This window comes from Podarcis erhardii (assembly GCF_964252035.2).
Source record: "Podarcis erhardii genome assembly, chromosome: 16".
NCBI lineage: Eukaryota > Metazoa > Chordata > Lepidosauria > Squamata > Lacertidae > Podarcis > Podarcis erhardii.
In genome coordinates, this window is record NC_138514.1 from 17416440 (window position 1) to 17438629 (window position 22190).

At 44.9% G+C, this 22190-nt stretch overlaps 1 protein-coding gene across 2 annotated transcripts in view; it reads right to left on the minus strand.

Annotated features, from left to right (window-relative positions):
- Positions 1-3112: 3112 nt before the first annotated feature.
- The window catches only part of SIK2 (salt inducible kinase 2), an 80753-nt gene continuing 61675 nt past the window's right edge, over positions 3113-22190 (minus strand). Inside the window, exons 9-15 of one of the 2 annotated variants that reach the window (XM_081843090.1) lie at positions 21328-21492; positions 12758-12986; positions 10689-10973; positions 9434-9597; positions 8563-8676; positions 8166-8254; positions 3113-7412 (exon numbers count right to left, since the gene is read on the minus strand). In XM_081843090.1, coding sequence (XP_081699216.1) covers positions 6845-7412; positions 8166-8254; positions 8563-8676; positions 9434-9597; positions 10689-10973; positions 12758-12986; positions 21328-21492 — 1614 coding nt within the window. In that variant the 3' untranslated portion in view covers positions 3113-6844. Of the gene's footprint in view, positions 7413-8165; positions 8258-8562; positions 8677-9433; positions 9598-10688; positions 10974-12757; positions 12987-21327; positions 21493-22190 lie in introns of both variants that reach the window. The other variant, XM_081843089.1, reaches the window with a different exon arrangement.

The following is a 22190-nucleotide window of genomic DNA, read 5'->3' on the forward strand; positions in this document are numbered from 1 at the left end:
GCTTAGTCATGCTGGCCACATGACCCAGAAGCTGTACGCTGGCTCCCTCGGCCAATAAAGCGAGATGAGTGCCACAACCCCAGTCGGCCACGACTGGACCTAATGATCAGGGATCCCTTTACCTTTACCTTCTATCCAGAGAGCCATCAGCCTCTAAAAGAAGAGAGGCCTGGGGGGGCGGTGTCAATCATTACTTGCTCCCCCAAAGCTGATATAAAGTAAAGCAGCAGCAGTCAAACACTGAGCTTTATGGATTCTTTCCCCAGGAAGCACAAATTCCGAATCCAAATTTGTTAGGTAATATTTAATATTGCTTTAATTTATTCTGCTTCCACAATCTGGGTTAACTAATAACTTGGAAGTTATCTGGAAACTTTTGAGGCTAGAAACAGGTGAGCAACAGAGATGTTTCCTTGTTATTCTCCGGGGTTAAATGAGAAAGAAGCGAGGAACAGAGATGTGCAGTCTTCAGGGTGCTGAATTTGGAAATGGGTGGCCGGCTGATTCTCCGTTTTTGCATGACCAGTCCTGAGATAAACAGAAAGCAGCCAGTGAAAATGTCTCTTGCCCAAGGTGTTTCCACGCTGAGCACAGGCAGATTTTGTTTCTCCAGGCACCTTCCCCCTCTTTTCCGCTCCTTTGAATTCGTACTCTGTACAAAAAAAGGAGAAAAGAAATATACTGCAGAAAAAGGCATCTGGCCTGTGCAGTTTTCTTTGCAGTAGGATGGCCTCAGCAGGGCCTCGCTGAAAGGGTAATGCATACTCTGGCAATTTCAATGCAGGGTATTATTTACCCAGCTGACGTCATTCAGAGCACATTCTCCGCTTCCATTCTCTCTAGAAGCCTCCAGGATATAAGGCACCTGATCGTTTTACTGGCTTGAAAATGCTGGCTAGCCCTTTATATAGAGCACAGTGCATGAAGCAGAGGAAGGAAAGAGAGCGAGCGAGCGCGTCATCTTGGACTATTTAGGAGAGTAAATAGCCTTCCCGGTTTAATTTGCTTCCTTCTATGCTCTTGTTGCCAATTCTCCCCCTCCCCAAAACTCTAGATGGATTATTGCAAAAAAAGACAGGTTGCTACTATTTATGTTCCAAAATCTGAGGGAAAGGTTTCAAACAACTGACATGTCTGTCCCCTTCAAATGTAGACATTAAATCGCTTTTTTAACACATGGAGGATTTTAAAAGAACTCACATGATATGGTCATTAACAATGATGTGTTCAGAGAAAGAGCTCAAGTCTACATACTGTATTTTTCCATGTATAAGACTCAGATTTAAGAAAATGGGGGAGAGATGTATCCGTGTATAAGACACCCCCTAATTTTTGAATTCATTTTTTAGGGGAAAAACCTAGTCTTATACACAGAAAAATATGGTATTCTTGTTTCAGAGAAAAAGTCTCCTTCATCATTTTATCTTAAGAGCAACCTTCCAAAAGAGCAGTTGGTCAGGATAGCAAGTGCATTTACAAAGCCAAACAGTATGAATATGACTGGTTTGTCTTCTTCTCGCAAGTAAGTTCCAACTAGGAATGTGTAGATAAAGCCTGTGCTCATCACGCCATATTTATATGCCAAGTTGGTGAAGGCTGCTCTAAGGTGTTCCGGAAAACCTCTGCTTGGCTAGCTTGTTAGTAAAATGAGAGCCTGTGCTTTACAAATGAAAACCCATAACGTATTGCAAATATTCCCCCATAGGCAAATGTATTGGTGGGAGGTATACACAGTGATTCACACACAGCCATCTTAAAAAACCCCATCATCCACTGCAGCCAATGAATGGTGGAACTCCCTGCCGTAGGAGACAATGGATACCAGTGATAAAGCAGGACAGAAATGGGACAGGGGCATTGCTTTGCAATTAGTAGCCTCCTCAGGTCATGCCTGCCAATGCTGTGGGGCTAAAGGAGCCGCCATGTACACAGTTGAACTCCTGACCTGTTTAGCCTGCTATAAATGTATGTTCCTGTGCAGATTACAAATGGTTAATATTTTCTTCCTTCAACTTCTCAAATCAGTTTCTTCCATCACACACATTACTGAGTAGAGAGACCTTAAGATTTTATATAACCACACACAGATGTTGTTGCTTATCAAATGTCTCAGATTTGCTAGACGTAGCTTCTGATTAGCGTATGACTTCTCTGCAAAGCCTGGCTCTGGCTTGCACTGAAAAACAAGTCTGAATATAGTCTTATTATTTTTTAAGTTCCCCAATTAATCTATGGAATCCATTTGCAACTCCCATCGTATCCGGCAAACAGAATTATTTATATCCTAATGGAGAGAAAGTACAAGAAAAGGAGAATCATTGCAATGACATCTTGTAATGTTGCTCCTGTTTTTCATCACCATAATATCCTCCCCCCGATGTCAACAACAGAGCGTGAATTGAACAGGGCCGCTTGACATCTTGCTGAAGAAACTACTTTGGCAAGAAGGTGGTTTGCTTTTCATGTTACATATTATATATTCTGCAGAGTATATGTCTGCACTTCCCTGCCAGTGGTGGCACCAAAAATATATTAGGAGGGAAGGTCAGGGCATGGCAAAGGGAGAGAAACAGGGGTGAGATTTGCTCCACACATTAGATTTCTGAAAGGGAAACAATATATTTCCCATTAATGGTTTGATCCTAAAGGTAAAGGGGCAGAGGAACTCCCTCCTGCCCCAGTGCTAGCTAGGCATTCAGCCGTCTCCTAGCTTTGCTCTACCCCGGCAACTTGACAATTCCACAAAGACCGCTCAAAGTCTATTGCAACTTAAAAAGCCTGGTTATTTTCCAGGGGTGAAGGTGTGGAGTCCCAAGAGAGAAAATGCCTCTGCAGTCCAGGACATCACTCCTTGCTCAGTCTCTTTCTGGCAGGCTGCCTGCAAAGTAAAAACTCTTCTCACTGTTTGCTTCCAGACCCAAAGGTGGCTGACTATTCTTACAGGACTTGGGAAGGAAGCCTTTTGAGAATCGGGTTTTTCAATTTGTTGCCTACAGGTGCGTGCAGAATCTCCTCCAGGGGAAAGGCTACCAAACATGGCATGCAAAGGAACAGAGAAGGCCACTGCAGCTCACTAATTTTTTTTTATATGTGTATATATATAAAAAAACCAGAAGGTCCATGTTCTTTATTTTGCATTAATACACGGTAATTGCTTTTACAGAGTCCAGCATACCAACTGCATGTTGATTCTACAGATGGATGCGCCAAAAACCGGCGCTGACCAAACTAGTGCATTTCTCCCAAAGCGAAGACTAAAACCCTTTTAACTCTTCTTAAAAAAATACATTAAAGAACGTACCACACACACATATTGCACTTGTCTCCATATGAAAAATTTGTTTAACCCCCCCCCCCGCCCCATGTACATCTCACCAAAGTCTCTTCAAAGGAACCTGTATTAAAACTAATAAAGCTAGTAATTGTTATACAGTAGTATACACAAATCCTCTAACAACAGACATCAACAGCAGACTCGACAGAAGCGGCTATTCTGAAGGAGCAGTTAAGAGAGAGAGAGAGAGAGAGAGAGAGAGAGAGAGAGAGAGAGAGAGAGAGAAGGCAGGCAAGTGCGCTAAGGATATGTAGAGTTAAGAAAAATGGATTCCTCTGTTGTAATATAAATGACAACAAATGTTCCGAAACACAAGCTGTTAAGCAGAAGGGGTTAGCTATGCCTGATATAGTTCAACATTCAGAACTTCTGCCCCATCTGCTGAGGTACAAAGCGACTGCCAAGGAAAGTGATGCTTATCACTTCTCTGCACCTGGATATGGAGCTACAGCCACCTCCTGAGGCTGGCTACAGGTTGTGCTCTGGGTGCCCCCGCCCCACCCAGGGGAAGGAAAAGCTGTGCAAGCCAAAGCTACATTATTCCTTGGTGGATCTCTGCTCTTCGGCTGCCCTCTGCAAGGACGTGAGCTGGGATCCTAACAAACCTTACTCCCCAGTCGCCACGGAGTAACGTCTTGCAAAGGAGATGCCAGCTCACGAATCTCCTGGGCGTTAAGTCAAGGACCACCAACATACAGTACCAGCGCTTATATCTTCCACGCACGATGAAAGCCTCCTCCTATTGTGGGAAACAGCTCCGGAGACTAAGAACATGGAGGGTAGAATAGACAACACAAGGTCTGAACCTGGCGTCCAGCCCATCAAGGTTTTGGCTAACACAGACCATTGCTGCAATGCCCCCGGTGAAAAGCCTCTGTGGGTTGGACAGGGTCCAAAGGCTGAGGTTGCCTTCTCCACAGAGCAAAGGGGAGAGGAATGGCTGACCTAAGCTTGCTCACAGCACCACCACCATATGCAAACTGAATAAAGTAAGAGGTTAGCAGCTGGGTGGGCAGGTCTCAAGGGCCAGTGGGGGTTCCTCCCACTGCTTACAAGGAAATAAGGCAGTTGGCGTCAGCTTGGCTGACCTCTCCTCCCCACTCAAAGTGCATAGGATATAGCAGGAAAGGATTTCCTTGCGGGAAAAGCACCTTAAGTCAACGTGCTTCAGCAGTTTACAAGTCAACAGAAGGTTATTAATTCCTGGCTCGCCTCTCAAGAACCCAAAGGTCCCGGTTCCTAAGGGCAAGGATTGTCCACAGGAAGGAATTCCGCAAGGCAAGAGGTCTCTTCAGGACACAGCTCCTTGCTGAATCAAAGCCTGTCTCCAAGTCACTCATTTCTCTGAGAGTTCAAAACTTGGCTGAGGCGGGGGTGGGGGTGGGGGTGGGGGTGGGATTAATGGCAAAGACAGCAGCTAGGAGCAAACAGTTGGTGTGGCAATTAAAACGGGAAGTTTAAGCATCGCACAGTGTGAATGCGGCACGTGGACGAAAATGGGTCGGGAGGGGAGGGGTAAAGTTTCCCCTTGAAGAAGAGAGGCACAGTTCTCACCACCAAGCTGGGCTGCACCATTTCAGACTGTAGGGAGGGGTCAGGGCTGGAGAGGGGCTCACAGGATGGAATGTTCCCCCTTACAAGCCCCCTCCAAATTAGGGCTGAACTGGAAGTTCTCCGTTGGGAACCTTTTGTTTAGAAAACTGGGAAGCCTGACAAGGCACCATTTCAGCAACTTGGGGAGTGAGAGGGCTTGAGGTTTGTGCTTCTTTTCTTTAAAGCATCTGAATATCTTGAAAACAGGTGGTAGCTGCTGCAGAGGTCCTATTGCCAGCTGCTTCCTGTCAGCTGCCTTCCCTCTGCTGCCCCACACCCAGAAGGGCCCAGATGGGGCACGGCCACACCTGCAGCCCAAAGTGGTGCAGCTCAGGTGCCAGTTGAGCCCCTCAGTTGAGAACCAGGCCTACATTTGTCTTCAGCCAGATCAACTTTGCTAATCCATTGTTCTTTGTGCTTAAAACAAATCTGTGTTGTGCTTAAATCTTCATCTGCTCCCAGCAGGATGCTCAGTAACCCGTAGTGCCTTTCCTAACACTGTCACGGCATTTATTATTATCTAAATCCTCTTACGTGACAAATTCAAGGGATCCTCTGTATTCTTTCCTATGGTTCTGTGGCCAGCGTGTCATGCATCGCAAAAGGTCTCGACCAAACGCTTGATAGAGCAGATTGCCTGTTGAAGTGGTTAACAAGTCAACAGTTATTGATCCTAAATATTGCTGTAATACTTTTTAACATTTCAGATATACTAATGATGAACAAGTCAGAAACACTTAAGGAGAACGTTAAACCTGCATTCCACATGGTGGAATTTGAGCTCTGAAGGGACTTTGGCGTCAGCATGGACATAAACGGGGGTATTTTCTACTTCAGAAAAAGAAAAAGAAAAAGAAAAAGCGTAAGAGTCTCAAAATGAACCCAAAAAGGCACAGCACTATCACTTCACATGGGTTTTCTGATAAGCTCATTTTGTTTCGTCCTTAAAATGCTAATTCCCTAAATAACTGTCGAAATATACAAAGCCTAAGAAACCAAAAGCAATACACACTGCTTAGTCCAAAGTAAAGTTGCTTCTTCTTTTAAAACAGAAAAGCAACAAAGGGCAGCTTATAACTACTTCTCCAGTGATCACAGCTCCCCCCATGCTCCCCCAAGGGGCAACATTGTATAGCCTCCCCACACACCCCTGGCTTTTCCCCACCCCCACACCTCCACCTCCCAATTCTTGTCCATTGATCTCTGGAGGGGCCTCCAACACACACTTAAGTTCTATGAAAATCCTGGACGTCCAACTCCAGCCTTCTTTTGACAACGGTATAGGGACCCTTTCGTCACAAGATCCAGGGGCTTGTCAGGGTTCATAAAGATCAGGAATTTCCTGGCGAGAGTCAACAGAAGAAGTGGAGATTGTGAGAGGCGCCATGTGAGTCCTATGAGGATCAGCTGCAGTCAAGTTCTACACCAGCAGCTCAGAGAAAGGTTGTTCAATCCCCAGCACGCTACGTTCCTGATTTGCTTCAATATCAGCGCACAACTTTGCAGCGTTCCAATGAAAAATGTATTGCTTTTATTGCCAAGTAGCAAGGTGTCGTCCCATGTTTGCTACTCTTCTTGATCCCTTCCAGGCTTCCTCCGACAGGGGCTGCATGGTTTGCAGATCTCCTTCTTCCCTGCAAGTGTGTCGCCTCTTTCCTTTCAAAGTAGTCCCTTCTATCGAAAGTGCAGTACCTTGCCTCCACAACCCCTGCCATCGAGTTTCCTTGCAGAGCGAGTGATGCTCAGTCATTTCCCTGCTAGTACCAATTTAGGAGGGTTTGTATAGTCATCTGTTAAAGTCAAGGGTTGGGTCACAAACCATGAATTTTAGGGATGGGACGTACATGGAAATCCACATGCATTTCCGTCCTTCACTTCAAACAATCCACCTTCCATCCGCAACACTCCAAAAACTTGCTAGTTCACCAAGACGTAGCCACCATGTTGGGGGTCAACAGTCTCCATCATTTCACAATCAAAGAGCCCTGGCAGCTCCACCAGGCCTAACGCCTCGTAGCTAGACTGGGATCCAGGAGGGTCAGAACTCCGCCGGCTGTCGGTCATTGCTACACTGCTCTGCTGGGTCGGGCCCAGGGGATATTGATGCTGGCTGGCATAGTCTGGTTCAGACGAGGTGCCAACGGGCAATTCGCAAGTCTGATAGGGATACTGCTGCTGTTGCAGGGGGATCTGCGAGGGCAGTCGAGAGGAACCGTGGATCGGGGGTGAGGGTGGCTGGTCAAGTTGAAGCTTCTGGTATTGGCTAAGGAAAGGGTCGTATTGCATTTGTTCGGCAGAAGGCTCCATGACGGGGCTCAGGGGCTGCACCAAACTGAACTGGGGAGGGGGGGGTGGCTGCTGCTCCTCGTGGCATGTGAGGGGCAGCTGGCTTGGTCTGGGGTAGGTACTTTCCGCTATTTGCATCTGGTTGAAATACGCCTGCAGCTGGGATTGCTTCTGGAGAAACAGCCGCTTCTGGTGCAACCTGGATCGAGAGAGACCAAGAAAAGTTGGTTCAGCCAGTTTCTTAAAAGCCATGCCACTTTCTTCTCCTCTAGAGGCAAGGATTCTAGCATCAGACATAAAAAATTGACATCCAGTCTAAACCTCCACTTGCAGCAAGGATCAGAAAACCTACCAGCTGCACTGCCCCCAGATTAATTCAAACTAAGTCCTTTTAAAAACGTACGAATTATTTTCTTTAAGGATCAAGGAAACCAAGGTAGACAAACGAGCAAACACCGCTGCTCTAATTCTATGCAATACGCACTTTTACACACAGATTTTAAAAGCAGGAAAATGTACAAAATGAGCTGAAGGGGGCTTTGGGAGAACCTTGGGGTGACAAATTTTGCATTGGAAGTTTCCAGGTCTACAAGGCAGCGCCATCTCAGCCTGAAGCAAGAAGCAAATACATGAATTCCTTCCCTGCTTTTCGGACTGGCTCACAAGTCAATCAGGAGAGAAACACTGCTGACAAGGAGAATGGGGCAGCACACCCATGACAATTCAGTGCTGCCTGCATACATGCACTGAGCAGCAACTGTGGGAGATCACCTGGGAACCATCCACCCCTCTTATGCTATAAAGCATTGCATTCTTGTGAGCCCTCATCCAAAGACACATTAATCTGGAGGTGGGTGGGAAAGCATCCTAATTAAGCTCCCCCTGACTCTTAAAGCAAGCTTATATATACAAGCAGGTCCAAACCAGTGGGCGCTGCTGCCTTCTCGCTCACCTGTGTTCCTGTAACTGCTGCTCCAGGCTCCGGGGTAATTCCTTGCAAAAAACCTGGCAGGCGTTTTGAGCTTTGGAAAGCAGACTGGGCTTCTGAAACAAGGAAGACTTGCTGTAACATCATATGCACAACACTTTATAGTCCTGCTATAACACTGAAGTAATGTAGGGACTGAGCTTGCTGTTAAGCCCACTGCTCCCCATCACAACTAGTTTTGCCATGATATGTGCAGCCGGCCACGAGAGCCCCATGGCTTTGTTATTTGAAACCCTGGAGGAGGGGAGAGTAGTGTGTCTTATATCTCGACCCATTTTAGTGGGGAGACGAGAGTGAAGGAGAGGCAGCAGCACTCCCTATAACCTTCTGTGTTGTTTGAAGTGGCCTAATTCTTCCATACCTGGAGTCTGTGCTGCAAGTACTGCGTTTCTAAGCTCTGCCGCCTGGAGAGCAACTGGGGATGGATGCCGTTAGCAAAAGCAGAGGCAGCGTCTTGCTGTTGCGGTGTTTCCTCCTTGGGGGAGAGAGAGAGACAGACAGAGAGAAAGAGGGAAAGGATGAATGTGCTGTAGAGACCTTCTGCTGATCCAGAGGCCACATTTCCCACTTAAAACTCTGACAAGGAGCAAAGTCCATCGAAACAAGAGCCAGATCAGGAGCCGGGCAAATGACCTGAATCCAGGTCCAACCCTCTGCCATCCAGCCAGGCTGGAAAGAAGTTTCAAAATCCCCAAGTGTGGTCAGCAAGCCTGCATGTTTGTGAGTGATGCCTGCTTCCTAGAGAAATCACAGGTTGCTGGTGTTATCCAACTAACTTCTACTTAGAGTAGCTCCACTGAAGTTAATGAGCCTGTCAGCCACGTCTATTAATTTGAATGGGTCTCCTCTGAGTAGGAATCTTTTAATGACTCATGCTTTGCAAATGCCTGGCCCACACAGACTCCCAACCCCTCCCACACAGACCTGAGGTCCACAGCCTCCTCATTCCTATACTCCAAACACCAATCAAACCCACCCCGGCACCAAGAGGTTTCAGATTTGGAAATGCAGAACTTAAGATGGTAACAAAACCCAGATGAAAGCTAAGAAATTACACCCAGCTCAGATTTGTTGGCTTCTTGTGTGGCAGGTGCCCCAGTTAAGTTTCCTCTCTCTGCCTACCGACACATCCTGACTTCTCTGTGCTGCTTCAGCTGGAGTAGCTTAAGGAGGGCTGCAAGACTACACGGCTCACAAGAGATTATAGCAAACATGCTCCAGAAATGGCATACCTGCTGGGGACCACTCCTGAGGTCTTGCAGATGGGGAGACGTGGAGGCCAAGGCAGGCTCATCTTCTGACCTCATCTGTTCATAGAACAGCTGGACTTTGTTAAGCTCCAGGATTCCTTTGGTTCGGGCTAGATTCTGAAGGTGCTGCCTAAATGCCACAATTCCTGGATTGAGGACAAGGCAGAGCAGTTTTTAGAAGGAAAGCAATCCCTGGATGTTAAGATTGTGAGCAGCCCTCTGCTTTGAATTGTTAGTTTATTTTTGGGTTTTGCTCATTGCACCTGTGATGTACATGTATTTCCAGGACATCCACATACAATTTCTAAAAAGGTGAAGGTATATATAGAGCAGGGTTTACTAAACTTGGGTCTCCAGCTGTTTTTGGACTAAAATTCCCACCATCCCTGACCACTGGTCCTGCTAGCGAGGGATGATGGGAGTTGTAGTCTAAAAAACAGCTGGAGACACCCTGATATAGAGGCCCATGTACACTAGGGCAGTGTTTCCCAACCTTGGGTCTTGAGCTGTTTTTAGACTACAGACCCCATCATCCCTGACCACTGGTCTTGCTAGCTAGGGATGATGGGAGTTGTAGTCCAAAAACAGCTCGAGACCCAAGGTTGGGAAACACTGCACTAGGGAACACCAACAGGTTGAACAAAACAGATGAATATGTAGGCTGCAATAGTAAACACATTTATTCCTAGGAATAGCTCCAATTGAACTCAATAAGGGTTACTTGTTAGTAGGTTGCACTGTGAGACAGTCCCACAATCCCCTCCTCTCCTTCCCACCACCAAAAAGAAATGAGAGCATAAGAAGAGCTTGCTGGATCAGGACTGTGGCCCATTTAGTACAGCATCCTGTTCTCACAGCAACCAGCCAGACGTTCACAGAAAAACTACAAGCAGGACCTGAACACAAGGACGCTCTCCCCTTCTGTGGTTTCCAGAAACTGGTATTCAGAAGCTCTGCTGCCTCTAAACATGGAGCCTGGACATCATGGCTAGTCGTCATTGATACCTTTATCGTCCATACGTCTAGCATCTTTGTTGTATAGCTCTTGCTATATGCTGAAGTCATATCTTATCTGTCAGTTTAGAACTGGGGCAGTTCAGGACTTCCTGGCTGCCAGGACAACTATGGGGCCACCCCAAAAGCAATAGGCCTAACCCAGGTAGCAGGGCACACCCCACCCAGACTGCCTGCCCCAACAGCTGCAGCCCATACACCTTGATTTCTTAACAGAAGGTACCTTGTGTTAGGGATGTGTCTGACGCTCTGCGCCCCTCTCGGAAGCTGACAGGGGAACGGTTGTGGGCCTCTCGTTTGTGGGAGGCCAGAGCCTGCATGGCGGGATTAGCGGGTCTCAGGCCTATGAAAGGAGGTGTCATCCTAGGAGCTGGCTGATTGGCAAGTACCATTTCCTTCAGGGAAGGAGTGTCTTCTAGAAAGTTGAGGTCTCTCTGGATGGATCCCATGTCATATTCAGAGTCGACGCTGCTCAAGGACTGGTTCTCATCCATGGAAAAGACTTTCCCTTTAGAACACAGGAAAATCCATAGTAAGTAGAATGAGTAATTACCTACCAAAGCAAACTAAGCAGCTGTGTCTAAAGCCATGTCTCTAATGGCTAGTTGGAACATGTTAAGATAGCCTCCAAATGAGCAAGGCTGCATTGCTTTAGCCCTTTTCCAACACTGCAGAAACAGGCAGGTTCAAATAACGATGGCAGATGGCCGTGTGAATTGGCACAGTCAGACAAAATATGCTACCACCTGGAATTTTTTATTTTCACATTTGAAAAGTGAAAAAGCCGCCTTTTAAGGACAAGTCATTTTGGTTTTCTTCTTAAAATTGCCCAAAAACCACTGGGAGCTGAATACTGCTTTTCTACTACAGCAATTGTGAACAGATATGACACATATTTGGAAAGGAGCACACACAACCTTCTCACGTTTAGAGGGGAAAAATCATGCAAACACTTTCGCATGAAGTCACAAGGAGCATTTGCCAGGCAGTTGCTTCTCTGCGATTCCAGCCTTGCTTATCGCAATATATACACTCACTGTGTACGTGGCGAGGCTGGAACGTAGCAAGGGCATATGAAGGTCGATGCTCTAAACATTACAATGAAACTCTCCTGTATACTGGTTTACATTATGACCCTCTTGGTGTCTCCACAGACGCTGTTTGCTCAACAGCAATTTTGGCAGAATGATTCTTGCTGCGTCACCACTGTGATTTTTTAAAGCAGATTTGAGGGTGGAGGAATTCCACACACACACACCGCAGTTACTGAACAAGCACCAATAAGTTCTCAAGTGATGGTGGAACAGCAGCCTCCTCCCATTTGCACAGGAATGATGGAGAGATGTTCTCCTGGGGGCTATGCCACTGGCTCCCAGTGCTATGAAACATTCACTAACTGGTGGCTCCTTAGCTGACACTGTTTGCTCTTCCCAGCCTTTGAACACTGTCATGAGATTGCTTGGCAAAACAAGCAGAAACCATCTGTACATTTATCATTCTTATCTTCCTACAAAGCAAATTCATTGTTGGCTCCAAGGTAATAACTGCACCCCCCGTGCACACAGCGCTTGTCTTTGTTGGCTGCTAAATTCAGTGAGGTATGAAAATTAGGCCAAGACCTCAAAATCCCCCCACCCTCTGCCTCAAGTTGCCTTCAGTGTATAACCAAACTTCTCTCTTCCTGGAAGTCCACCACAGGCCCTTTAAAATAATAGAATCAGAGTTGGAAGGGACCCTGAGGGTCATCTAGTCCAACCTCCTGCAATGCTGGAATCTCAGCTAAAGCATCCATGACAGATGGCCACCCAACCTCTGCTTAAAAACCTCCAAGGAACGAAGAGTCCACCACGTCCCGGGGAGAAACTGTTCCACTGTCAAACAGCTCTTACTGTCAGAAAGTTCTTCCTGATGTTTAGCCAGAATCTCATTTTTTGCAACATGAAGCCATTGGTTTGAGTCCTACCCTCCAGAGCAGGAGAAAACAAGCTTTTCCCCTCTTCCATGTGCACCTGCTCTCAGTCTACAACATACCACAGTTGGAATTAGGTGGATTCACATAAGGAGTACTATCCTGACCTAGGGCAGGACTGGACTAGCGCAACCAGCCAGCCAACTTGGTGCCCTTCAGATATTTTTGACTACAACTCCCATTAGCCCCAGGCAGGACGGGACTTGTTTGGATGGGAGCTGAAGCCCAAAACATCTGGAGGGCACCAGGGTGGGGAAGGATGAACCAGCTGAGCTGTGGCAACACTCCAACTTCCTAGGCTCCAGCCTGAACCACTTACTTACCTGTGCCTGGCATGACAACCAGCTGATTGGTTACTTCTGCCAGAGTGTGACGCCTCTTCCCACAGCGAGTGGCTTGCAGGGCTGCAAACGCTTGAGCAGGATCCTCTTCAGACTCTCCCTCTGTCTCTATCCCTTCATCAATGGAAGTCTCCATCATACTGCTTGGCAGGGACTGGCATCCTTTCCTCCCCATCATTGGGGGAATGGGATCCAACAGGCAGCCATTCACCTAATGCATTAAGAAAAGGAGGGTGAGGAGAACCACAAACACACAATATCTACTTAGTGGCACTTGTTTGCAGAGACTCCATGACATTTGAAATCTCTGTCAAGTGAGAGACAATTATGATACTGAGCAGCATCTGAAAACACAGTAGAGGCAATCTGTTGATTGAATATAACCAGAGTGCTACAAACCATGATGCTGCTTGATAAAATGTCAAGAGCAGAGCTGGCAAGACACACCAGAGAGAGAGAGAGAGAGAGAGAGAGAGAGAGAGAGAGAGAATGAACAGTGAGAGTTGGTCTTTTCTTACAGGGTCATCTTTTCCTGGTGAAAACAGGCACACTATCTCACCCCACTCCTAGGTAGCACAAGTTAAACTACTGACCGACAACCCTCTCTCTCCATTCTCTGGGGCTTCTCTGTGGCAGCTACCTTCCAGAAAACAACCACCTCCCATGAGCATGTCACAGCAATGAAAAGGTCCAGCAACTTCATACCAGTTCAGGATTACTAGCTAGCTAGATAGCTGCGCTGCTTCCTCTCAGGGGCTACGGACTAGGGCACAATTGACTAGGAACTCTCCTGTGCAACCCCCATGAACAGGCTTAGGTGCTCTTGCCCATTTGGGCCTTGCAGAGGAGATGTTCCCAGAATGCTGTGCCCCAGGTGCCCTGCTCTTCCAATAAAGAGGCCTCCCAGCCAGCTGATGAGTGACCTTGCTGCTCTTGACTAATTCCCAGACATTTAAGCAGCTGTTCCTGAATTCCATCAAAAAATCTGTCTCAGGGGATTAGCTTCAAAATTAGCTAATTGCTGAACTGCTGAGGTTGGGCCAAGTTCCCGTTTCTCTAGGAGATTGCACTGATACCTAAAAAATATATTCGAGTTTGACTGCAGTCTATCACACATGGGAACGTATTTTGGATAGGGCTCCAATTCTGGGGTGAGGGGAGCATGTTCCCTGTGACTCCCCCCCTCCCCTAGTGGAGAAACACATTCGGCAACCTCTAAAATGGAGCCTTGGGGTTTTTTTTAAAAAAAAATGACACCTGAAAACATCTTAAATGATGTCAACAAAAAAATAAAAGGGAAAAAATAATTTGCATCAACTTTGTGCATCTGCCTCCCCCCCCCCCCCCGGATTTCACATATGAACCTGATGACAAATTGGCTCCACAAGGCAGCACTGAAGGTTGACTCTGCAAGGTGTAGAAGCAAAAATCCAGAGCAACTCTGCACCTGACTGAAGGGAACTTTCTCAGGTAAAATGAAACTCTATGTGTTTCACCCAGACATTTGTGTGTTGCGTCAACCCCAGAAATACCTGTTGGGCTGCTCTGGCAACTGATTTTAATGCAAGTGAAAGTACTTCAGATTCTGCCTTATGATGGAGCTACTTTCATCCTTGCTTATGTGCAGGATGTTAAATGCTTTGATATCGTTACTGATTTCAATATGGTAAATCAGATTTCTTCTTGTTGTGGTTGCTTAAAAACCCACCCAGGTTTAAAGGGGTTTTGAAAATCACCTTGCAGAAGACCTCCTTGCATCTGTTCAGGCTCCTATAGCTGGTGGCTACCTCCCTAGGATGGGCAGTGCCAAAACTCCCTTTGAAACATATGCAGGGAACCTGCTCATCTCCACATGTCATCTCCATCAGCACCAGCAAATGCTCAGGGGTGAGAGGAGGTACAGTCTCACAGGACCCAGCTAACAACAGTAGATTAAAGACACTGGTGTCTCGGCCAGATAGCACAATAACGTCCATTCCATGACTTCCCTTGGACCCAGAAATGACTTTTGTTTGTTTCCTATACTGAGACACTGAAAGACTAACCAAAGCAACTTCCATGTCTAACAGAAGGCAGTTTTGCAATCTGCCAACTGCAGGAGACAAGAACATTTCAGAGGCAACCCTGATCCCAAAGCCGGGTTATGGGAGTGCCGCTGTTTGTTTTACCACAGGACGTCTAGCTGACACTTCCAGCTACAACTACATTTAGGACACAGGGAGGACATTGGTGTTGCCTGCACTGGCCATAGCTTAGCCTCTAAAAAGGAACCTGTGCTTGGAAGAGCATGCATGGCAGACGTCTCCCCCCCCCCTTAAGATATGAAGGGTGGCCTCTGCCTTCATCTGGATTAAGAGTTGCAAGCCTGTACATGTGGAGACATCTCTGGGGGAAAGCTCCTTGCGCTGCTGTCATCAGACCAGGGAACGAAGCCAAGATACACCAGCCCCATGGTGATGACTGCAACAAATACGGTAAACCGTGTCAAGCCCCGCTTGCTAGATTGCATTTGACAATCAAGCACAGAAGAAAAACAGGTTCAGGACAGCACCTCCTGTATAAGCAGGTCTTAGTATGTTAAGAAGCACAGCTGTAAAATGAGAGGGTGAGCTTCCATGTTTCCCTGCTCCTCTGAGGCAATGATTTCTCTTAAGCCCTATAGCTGCTAACTCAGCAATGGAGCTGTGTTATGCTGGGCAGGCTGTTTCCTGGAACACCAAGCCAGCAACAAAAGTTTTGCGGCTGGCACCACACTACCACCCGCATCACAACAAGAATCAAGTTATCCGTTAACAGCCGGGCTGGTTAAGCAGCAGCCAAAGGCATAGACAACTTAATTCAGTCAGCAGACACGACACAGGACAAACAATTCAGCGGAACTAAGTGCTAGTGTTAAGACAGGTTTCCTAGATTTTACTGTTCAGGTTGCTTGGAGCAAGTAAAAACAACAACAACCTTAATAGCTGCTATAAGAGAAATCTCCTGGATTAAAGAGGGAGGGGTTCCACAATATGCCTGAATGCTTTTGCCACTCCAAACTGTACATGAGATTAGACTAGAGTTTGCCAAGAATCAGGGTATTGTATAGTAACAGCCCTGTTCACGTTTATCCAGCCTTATCAGAGGCAGAAAGCTATACTACACCTCACTAAAACTAACTGCTTACAGATCTCTTGACCCAGGTATTTAGAAATGGTGGTAAGTCTGAAGCACTCTAAATATCACATCTGAGGAGAGTCATTTTGGTGTCAGGCATGCTGATTAGAAAGGGTATTCAGGTGTCGATCCCTCCTGGTCCCGATGGAAGACTATGGACTGCCAGATCACCTTAGGCAAGACCCTCTGAAAGAGAGGTAACTGACCCCAAGATGCATTTTTTGGGGGTGGGGTTACTTCTGATCCCTGCTCCTCTTATTTTAGCACCGCAGCATGAAGCTAGCTGTGCGGGAAGCAGCCACATTCATAAGCTGTCGTATAAAAAGCACAGACACGTATTTATGAATGATGAAAGAAACCGAACTAATAATTATAAGCCTCTTTTGTGTCATCTGGTGGTACAGGACGACACTGGGCTAGAAAGGCCAAGTACATACTGCTCTTATATATAGAAGTCTCCCATCCTGGCAAGCCCTAAATCAAGGGTGTCATTTGAATCTGATGGCATAAAACACACCAATATTAATGAGGCAATGACTGTGCAAGAACAGAACGTGTCATTACGTAGGTATACACACACCACAGAAACGTGTTTCTGGCCTATTTTGTGCTCTTGTCGTCACAAAGGCTCTGGAATATTTTTCTCCTGCCAGCTCACATCCATTCTGGTTAATTCCCACTTCCCTTCAAGACCCATCACCACAGACCTCTCAGCTTGATGTGTGAATGTGCAAAGCTCACTGGAGCAACTGTACCTTTGCACAATTGTGGATCTGTCACATCCGATTAGTCAGGTTCAGTGCCAGCCTGTTAGCGGCAGAGGAGCACAAAGTTTATGCAAGTTTTCTTGCATTAACGACAGGAGCCAAAATCTAAAGGGACTGCAGCTGAACTAGTGATTCTCCGGAGCAGATTGTTAATTTCGACTTACAGAGTGGGAGAATAAAAAACAAAAAAACCCCAAAGGTTTTAGAGACAGAAGGTCTCTAATATTTTTTGACAACTTGAAGGTCCCAGCAAGCTTGTTACTGCTCATGAAGTGAACTAAAAGCAAACATTAATAACACCATTTCAATTAAAGCCTTGCTGCCTGCCAAGTTTCCAATATCACATAATGTAAACAGGCAGGAAAACTGCAATTACAGCTGAAAATTAACATGGAAATTCTCAGCTTACAAGGAAATTTGGGGGAGGGGGACTCATTTTGCAACTGCAGTCAAGCATACCTGCAAGTTTACATAAAGAAGTCTAAGGCTGGCTGCAAATTTGCAGCCTCAACACTGTGAGTGTAAACTAAAACTCATGAGGGTCCTTGTCAGCATAAACAGCAACGAGCCTTGCAGCACCTTAAAGACTAACAGATTTCGCTTATGCCATAATAAATCTGTCAGCCCTTACGGTGCCACAAGCCTCTTGGTTGTTTATGCTGCAAGAGAGACTCCACACAGCTACCCCGCTGGAAACTTTTCAGCAAAAGGCTTCATATCTGCAAGGACCGAAGAAGCCTATATGTGACAAGCACTGGTTAATTTCTACTAAGTAACAAGGCTGACTGGGTAACCCAAAAAGCAGGGCAAGCTCCTTCCTGGCCAATCTTAATATTATCATCTCACTGTGCGTAAAAGGTAGAGCTGTCCACTTGGGAGAGGAAGCAGTTTGCAACAGGCCTGACTTCTTAAGAAGCTGTTTTTTAGCCAGAGAGAACCGGTGCTGCAACTGCCCCGAAGTCAGCTGAGTTGTGAACACACAGTCAGCTGCTTCAGGCACCCTGTTTATCTTGTGGCATAGGAAACCACACCACTGTGAAACGCAAGGGCCTTTCTGCACTGTCCACCCTAGGAAAATGCCTGCGGGTCTCCCACACTTCCTGCTGCTGTGAAGTAGCCAATAAGCCCAGTTCACACAGGCCTCTGTTAGCTGCCCACTTCTGATAAGTGGAGACACCTCTGGTGGGAAACCACAGTGAGGAGGACACCCACACAACCACCATCAATAAATGGGGAGCCTTCATGCACTACCACAAGCAGATTGTGAAAGGCAAAAGCAAGCACAGCCCCCCCCCCCAACACAAAAACCAAGAGCTGACATTTTGCTCTGAAAATTTCTAGGAAGATTTCGTCCAAGCAGCTCATGGGATCAATTAATGCCATAACCACAGAAAATAATAAAACATATAAACACTACAAAACCTAACAGGAAGTGTAGTCAAAATCTTTAAATACCACTAAATTCCAGGGTGAAAAAAGCAATACGAAGTCGGTGCCTAGCAGGTAGATATAGGGATTTCCTCAAATGAGGGGCCACCACAGAAAAGGCATTCTCCTTCAAAGCCACTCACCAATTTTTAAAAGTGGGGCAGGCAGAGCAGGGGCTCTGATGAAGATCTGAATACTCAGACAGAACTTTGCTCAAAAGTAGTAGCCAGTGAAGATCTTTAAGTCATACAAGTTCACAGTATTAGTTGCTATATTCTGCATGAGTTTAAGTGCCTAAACTATCTCTCCTACAAACGCATTTTAAAGGACATAGAATGCTGGTCAACTAAAGGCCTGGTTGAAGAGGAACTTTTTCGCCAGGTGCCTAAAGGTGTACAATGAAGGGACCAGGCTACGCTTCCTGGGGAGAGTATTCCATAAATGAGGAGCCACTGCAGAAAAGGCCCATTCTTTTTTTTTAAAAAAAAACATTTTTTTAAAAAAATACTTATACATCATACAAACAATCATTGAATAAAATGAAGAAATAATACAAAAACAGAAGATACAAAAACAAAATTACAAGGATGTAAACATAATAACATAAACTACAATAAAAAATATAAAACATTATATTCTCCTAAAAAAGGAAAAAGAAGAACGAAAAATAATATCAAGAAGAAGAAGAAGAAAAATAATTGACTTTCAACAAACTCCATGCGGATCTTTATTCCTCAAATCACTGGTTGTCTGTAATGATTAAATTTTTGGAGAAATATTCTAATTATCGGTACCTGTGAGATTTTTATTCTAAGCTAAACCAAGTATGAATCTGGGAATCAGTTCTCTTTATATAATTTATAAAGACTTCCCACTCTCTCCTTATTTTCTCATTAGAATAAATTTCTTATTAAACCTGGAAGTTTGGCCAGTTCAAGATATTCTGTTGATTGTTGTTAGCCGCCCTGAGCCCGGCTTCGGCTGGGGAGGGCGGGATATAAATAAAATTTATTATTATTATTTATTATTAAGAACCCATTCTTCTTTTGTCGGTGTTATGTTACTTTCCAATGTTTAGCATTATCCTGGCCGCCGTTACTGCACACAAAAATATTCCTTTGGTTTCTTTTGGGATGTCTGTTGTTAATAGGCCCAATAAAAACATTTCCGGTTTTTTGGGGGAAAGTATGTCTTAACATTTTCTTTAATTCTTCATAAATGGTATTCCCAAAATTTTTAATTTTAGGGGAATGTCCACCACATATGGAAGAAATTCCCTTCTTTAAGTTTGCACCTCCAACACTTTCCACTAGTGTTTTGGTACATTTTAGCCAATTTTGAGGGTGTAAGATACCATCTGTACATCTTTTTTTTTAAAAAAAAAAATCTTTTATTGTATAACATGTCGTAAATCTTATGTCTCTTTCCCATAAATTTCCCCATTTTTCTAATTCAACTGTATAACCAAAATCTTGTGCCCATTCGCCCATGACATCTTTAACCTCTTCGTCTCTTAATGCCAATTTAATAATAGTTTATACATTCTGGATCGATTTTTTTATCATCATTTATAATCAATTCTTCATCTAATTCAGATAATTTCTTATTAAACCCTTTTACTTTCTTGTCTTCCTCAAAAACTGCATTTAATTGATGGTATTGTAAGCAGCCTACTCCTATATGTCTTCTTGTTTCATATTTTTTCATTTGTAATCTATTATTTACTTCCTCTAAAAGATCTTTATATGTCAACCAATTTGAATCCATATGTTTTCTTTTTACTGCCTCTATCTCCATTGGTTACAACCATCATGGGGTTTTTGGTTCTAATAATTTTTTGTTCTTTTCCCAAACTTCATATAAGGCTTTCCTAATAATGTGATTTAGGAATCCTTTGTTAATTTTTACTTTATTATAACCCAGGTATCCGTGCCACCCCACTATATTATCGCAGCCCTCAATATCCAATAATTTGGTATTCTTGAAGATCATCCATTCCTTGAGCCAGACCAGGCAGGCAGCTTCGTAGTAGATCCTAAAATCTGGCATTCAAAACCCTCCTCTGTCTTTGCCGCTTCTGTCTTTGGTGTCTGTTAATAATTTAAATTTAATTCTAGGTTTTTTGTCCTGCTAAATGTATTTCACCAAATACCTGTGCCATTCCTTAAAATAATTTAAGTCATTACGAACTGGAATTTATTGAAAAAGGAACAGTATTTTTGGTAAAACTACCATCTTGATTGTAGAAATTCTTTCACACAATGTGAGTTTTAATTTGCTCCAGATTTCTAAGTCTTTCTTAATTTAATGTTTTTCATGGTTATCCAAAATCCTAAATACTTTGCTCTGTTGGTGATTTTAAGTCCTGTTTCTACTTCTAACTTTACTTTTTCTTGTATATCTAATTTTTTTTACCAAGAGTTTTGTTTTTCCTTTATTAACTTTAAATCCTGATAATTGTCCAAATTCCTTTGTTTTTCCCAATATTGCTACAATACTCTCTGGTTTTCTGTTGTAATTATTAGATTGTCTGCGAAGGCTCTTACCTTAGAGGCCCTTTGTCCCAATTTAATTCCTTCTATTCTAGGGCCTTCTCTTATTGCTTTCAAATATACTTCCAGTAAAAAAGAGGAGAGGAGAAAGAGGGCAGCCCTGTCTTGTTCCCTTAGAGATATTAAAAGCTTCTGATGTTTCACCACTGATAGTCTGGCCTTTTGGGAATTATAAATCACTTTTATACTACTACATATTTTCTTGCCCAAACTCATAATTTCCAAAGTTTTTTGCATGAATACCCACGAAACATTATCAAATGCTTTCTCTGCATCCACCAAGGTCAGGGCTGCAGAAAAGGCCTATTCTCGTGTTGCCACCCTTGGGACCTCTCGTGGAGGAGGCACACAATGAAAGGTCTCAGGTGATGGGCCTCACTGGCACATGGTCCCTGGAAGGATGCCCACAAGGGGATTTGGCCCTTGGGCTGAAAAAGGTTCCCCACCCCCGATATAAGCCTCTCAGTCTTTTGTAGATGCTTCCTGTGCTAACAAACAGCTCACTATTAAGCTCCTTAATGCTTAGCTCAGTTGCTTCAGCATTACTCAGCTCAGCTATGAATCTAACTCTTCCTCCAAGCACCGATCGCGGACAATTCAAAAAGGTCTAGGAGACTTAAATATGGCATGTGAGAATTGCAGAGCTTACCTTTGGTGTGTCAATTCTCTCTTCCTCCATGAAAGCCGATTCTGCCTGACAGGCGGAAGGGGGAAAAGAGAAAGCTTCAGCAGTGGAAGTTGGTGGGAGGCCAGGAGACCTTAGCAGCCTGACATTCTGGGGGCGCAGGTTGACGGGAGCTACGGAAGCCTGGGCCTACAAAGAGTAAGAGAAATAAAGAACAGTTTGTTAGACGGCATGCAAAGAAAACAGAAATGAAACCAGGAAGTATCGGACATGGGATGGAGCACAACAATAACAACCCGTGGAGAATAATAGAAGTGGTGGGATCTCAACTTGTGAGGCAAATCTAGCCTAACATAGGCGGGGAAAGGAGAATGACCAATACACAAGACTGAACTGCTCACACCAAACGTTTCTCAGAGAAGAACAAAGAAGGGAAGTGCTGGTCTTGCGTTTTAGAGCCAGAATGCTTTCAGCAAGACCTTCTTGCCCTGCCTAGAGCTACAGAAGGTTCTGCACTTCAGACTGTGCATGCCTAGTCACACTTGTGGGACTGTGCGGAGGCCATAAGGAAGAATGAGGGCTTCTCCAAGGGCTAAAAGCTAGATTGTGCCTTCACTGTTATTTTAAGCGTGTGCTGGTTTAATGCTCACTTTATTGGCGTCATGCTGATTAAATAAAGAGTCAGAGGCTGTGAGATGCCTGCCAGCAAGGGGACTGCAACATCCACAACATTAACCGTCAGTGTATATTAAACATCTCAAACTGCCAATGCTAAGCACAACATACTTGGTTTCTATACATTTAAACACAAAACAAAACATGGGAGTTTGCAAAATACGAGAATATTTGGGGATCTGTTGGGAACGACAAACTACTGCCATTTATCA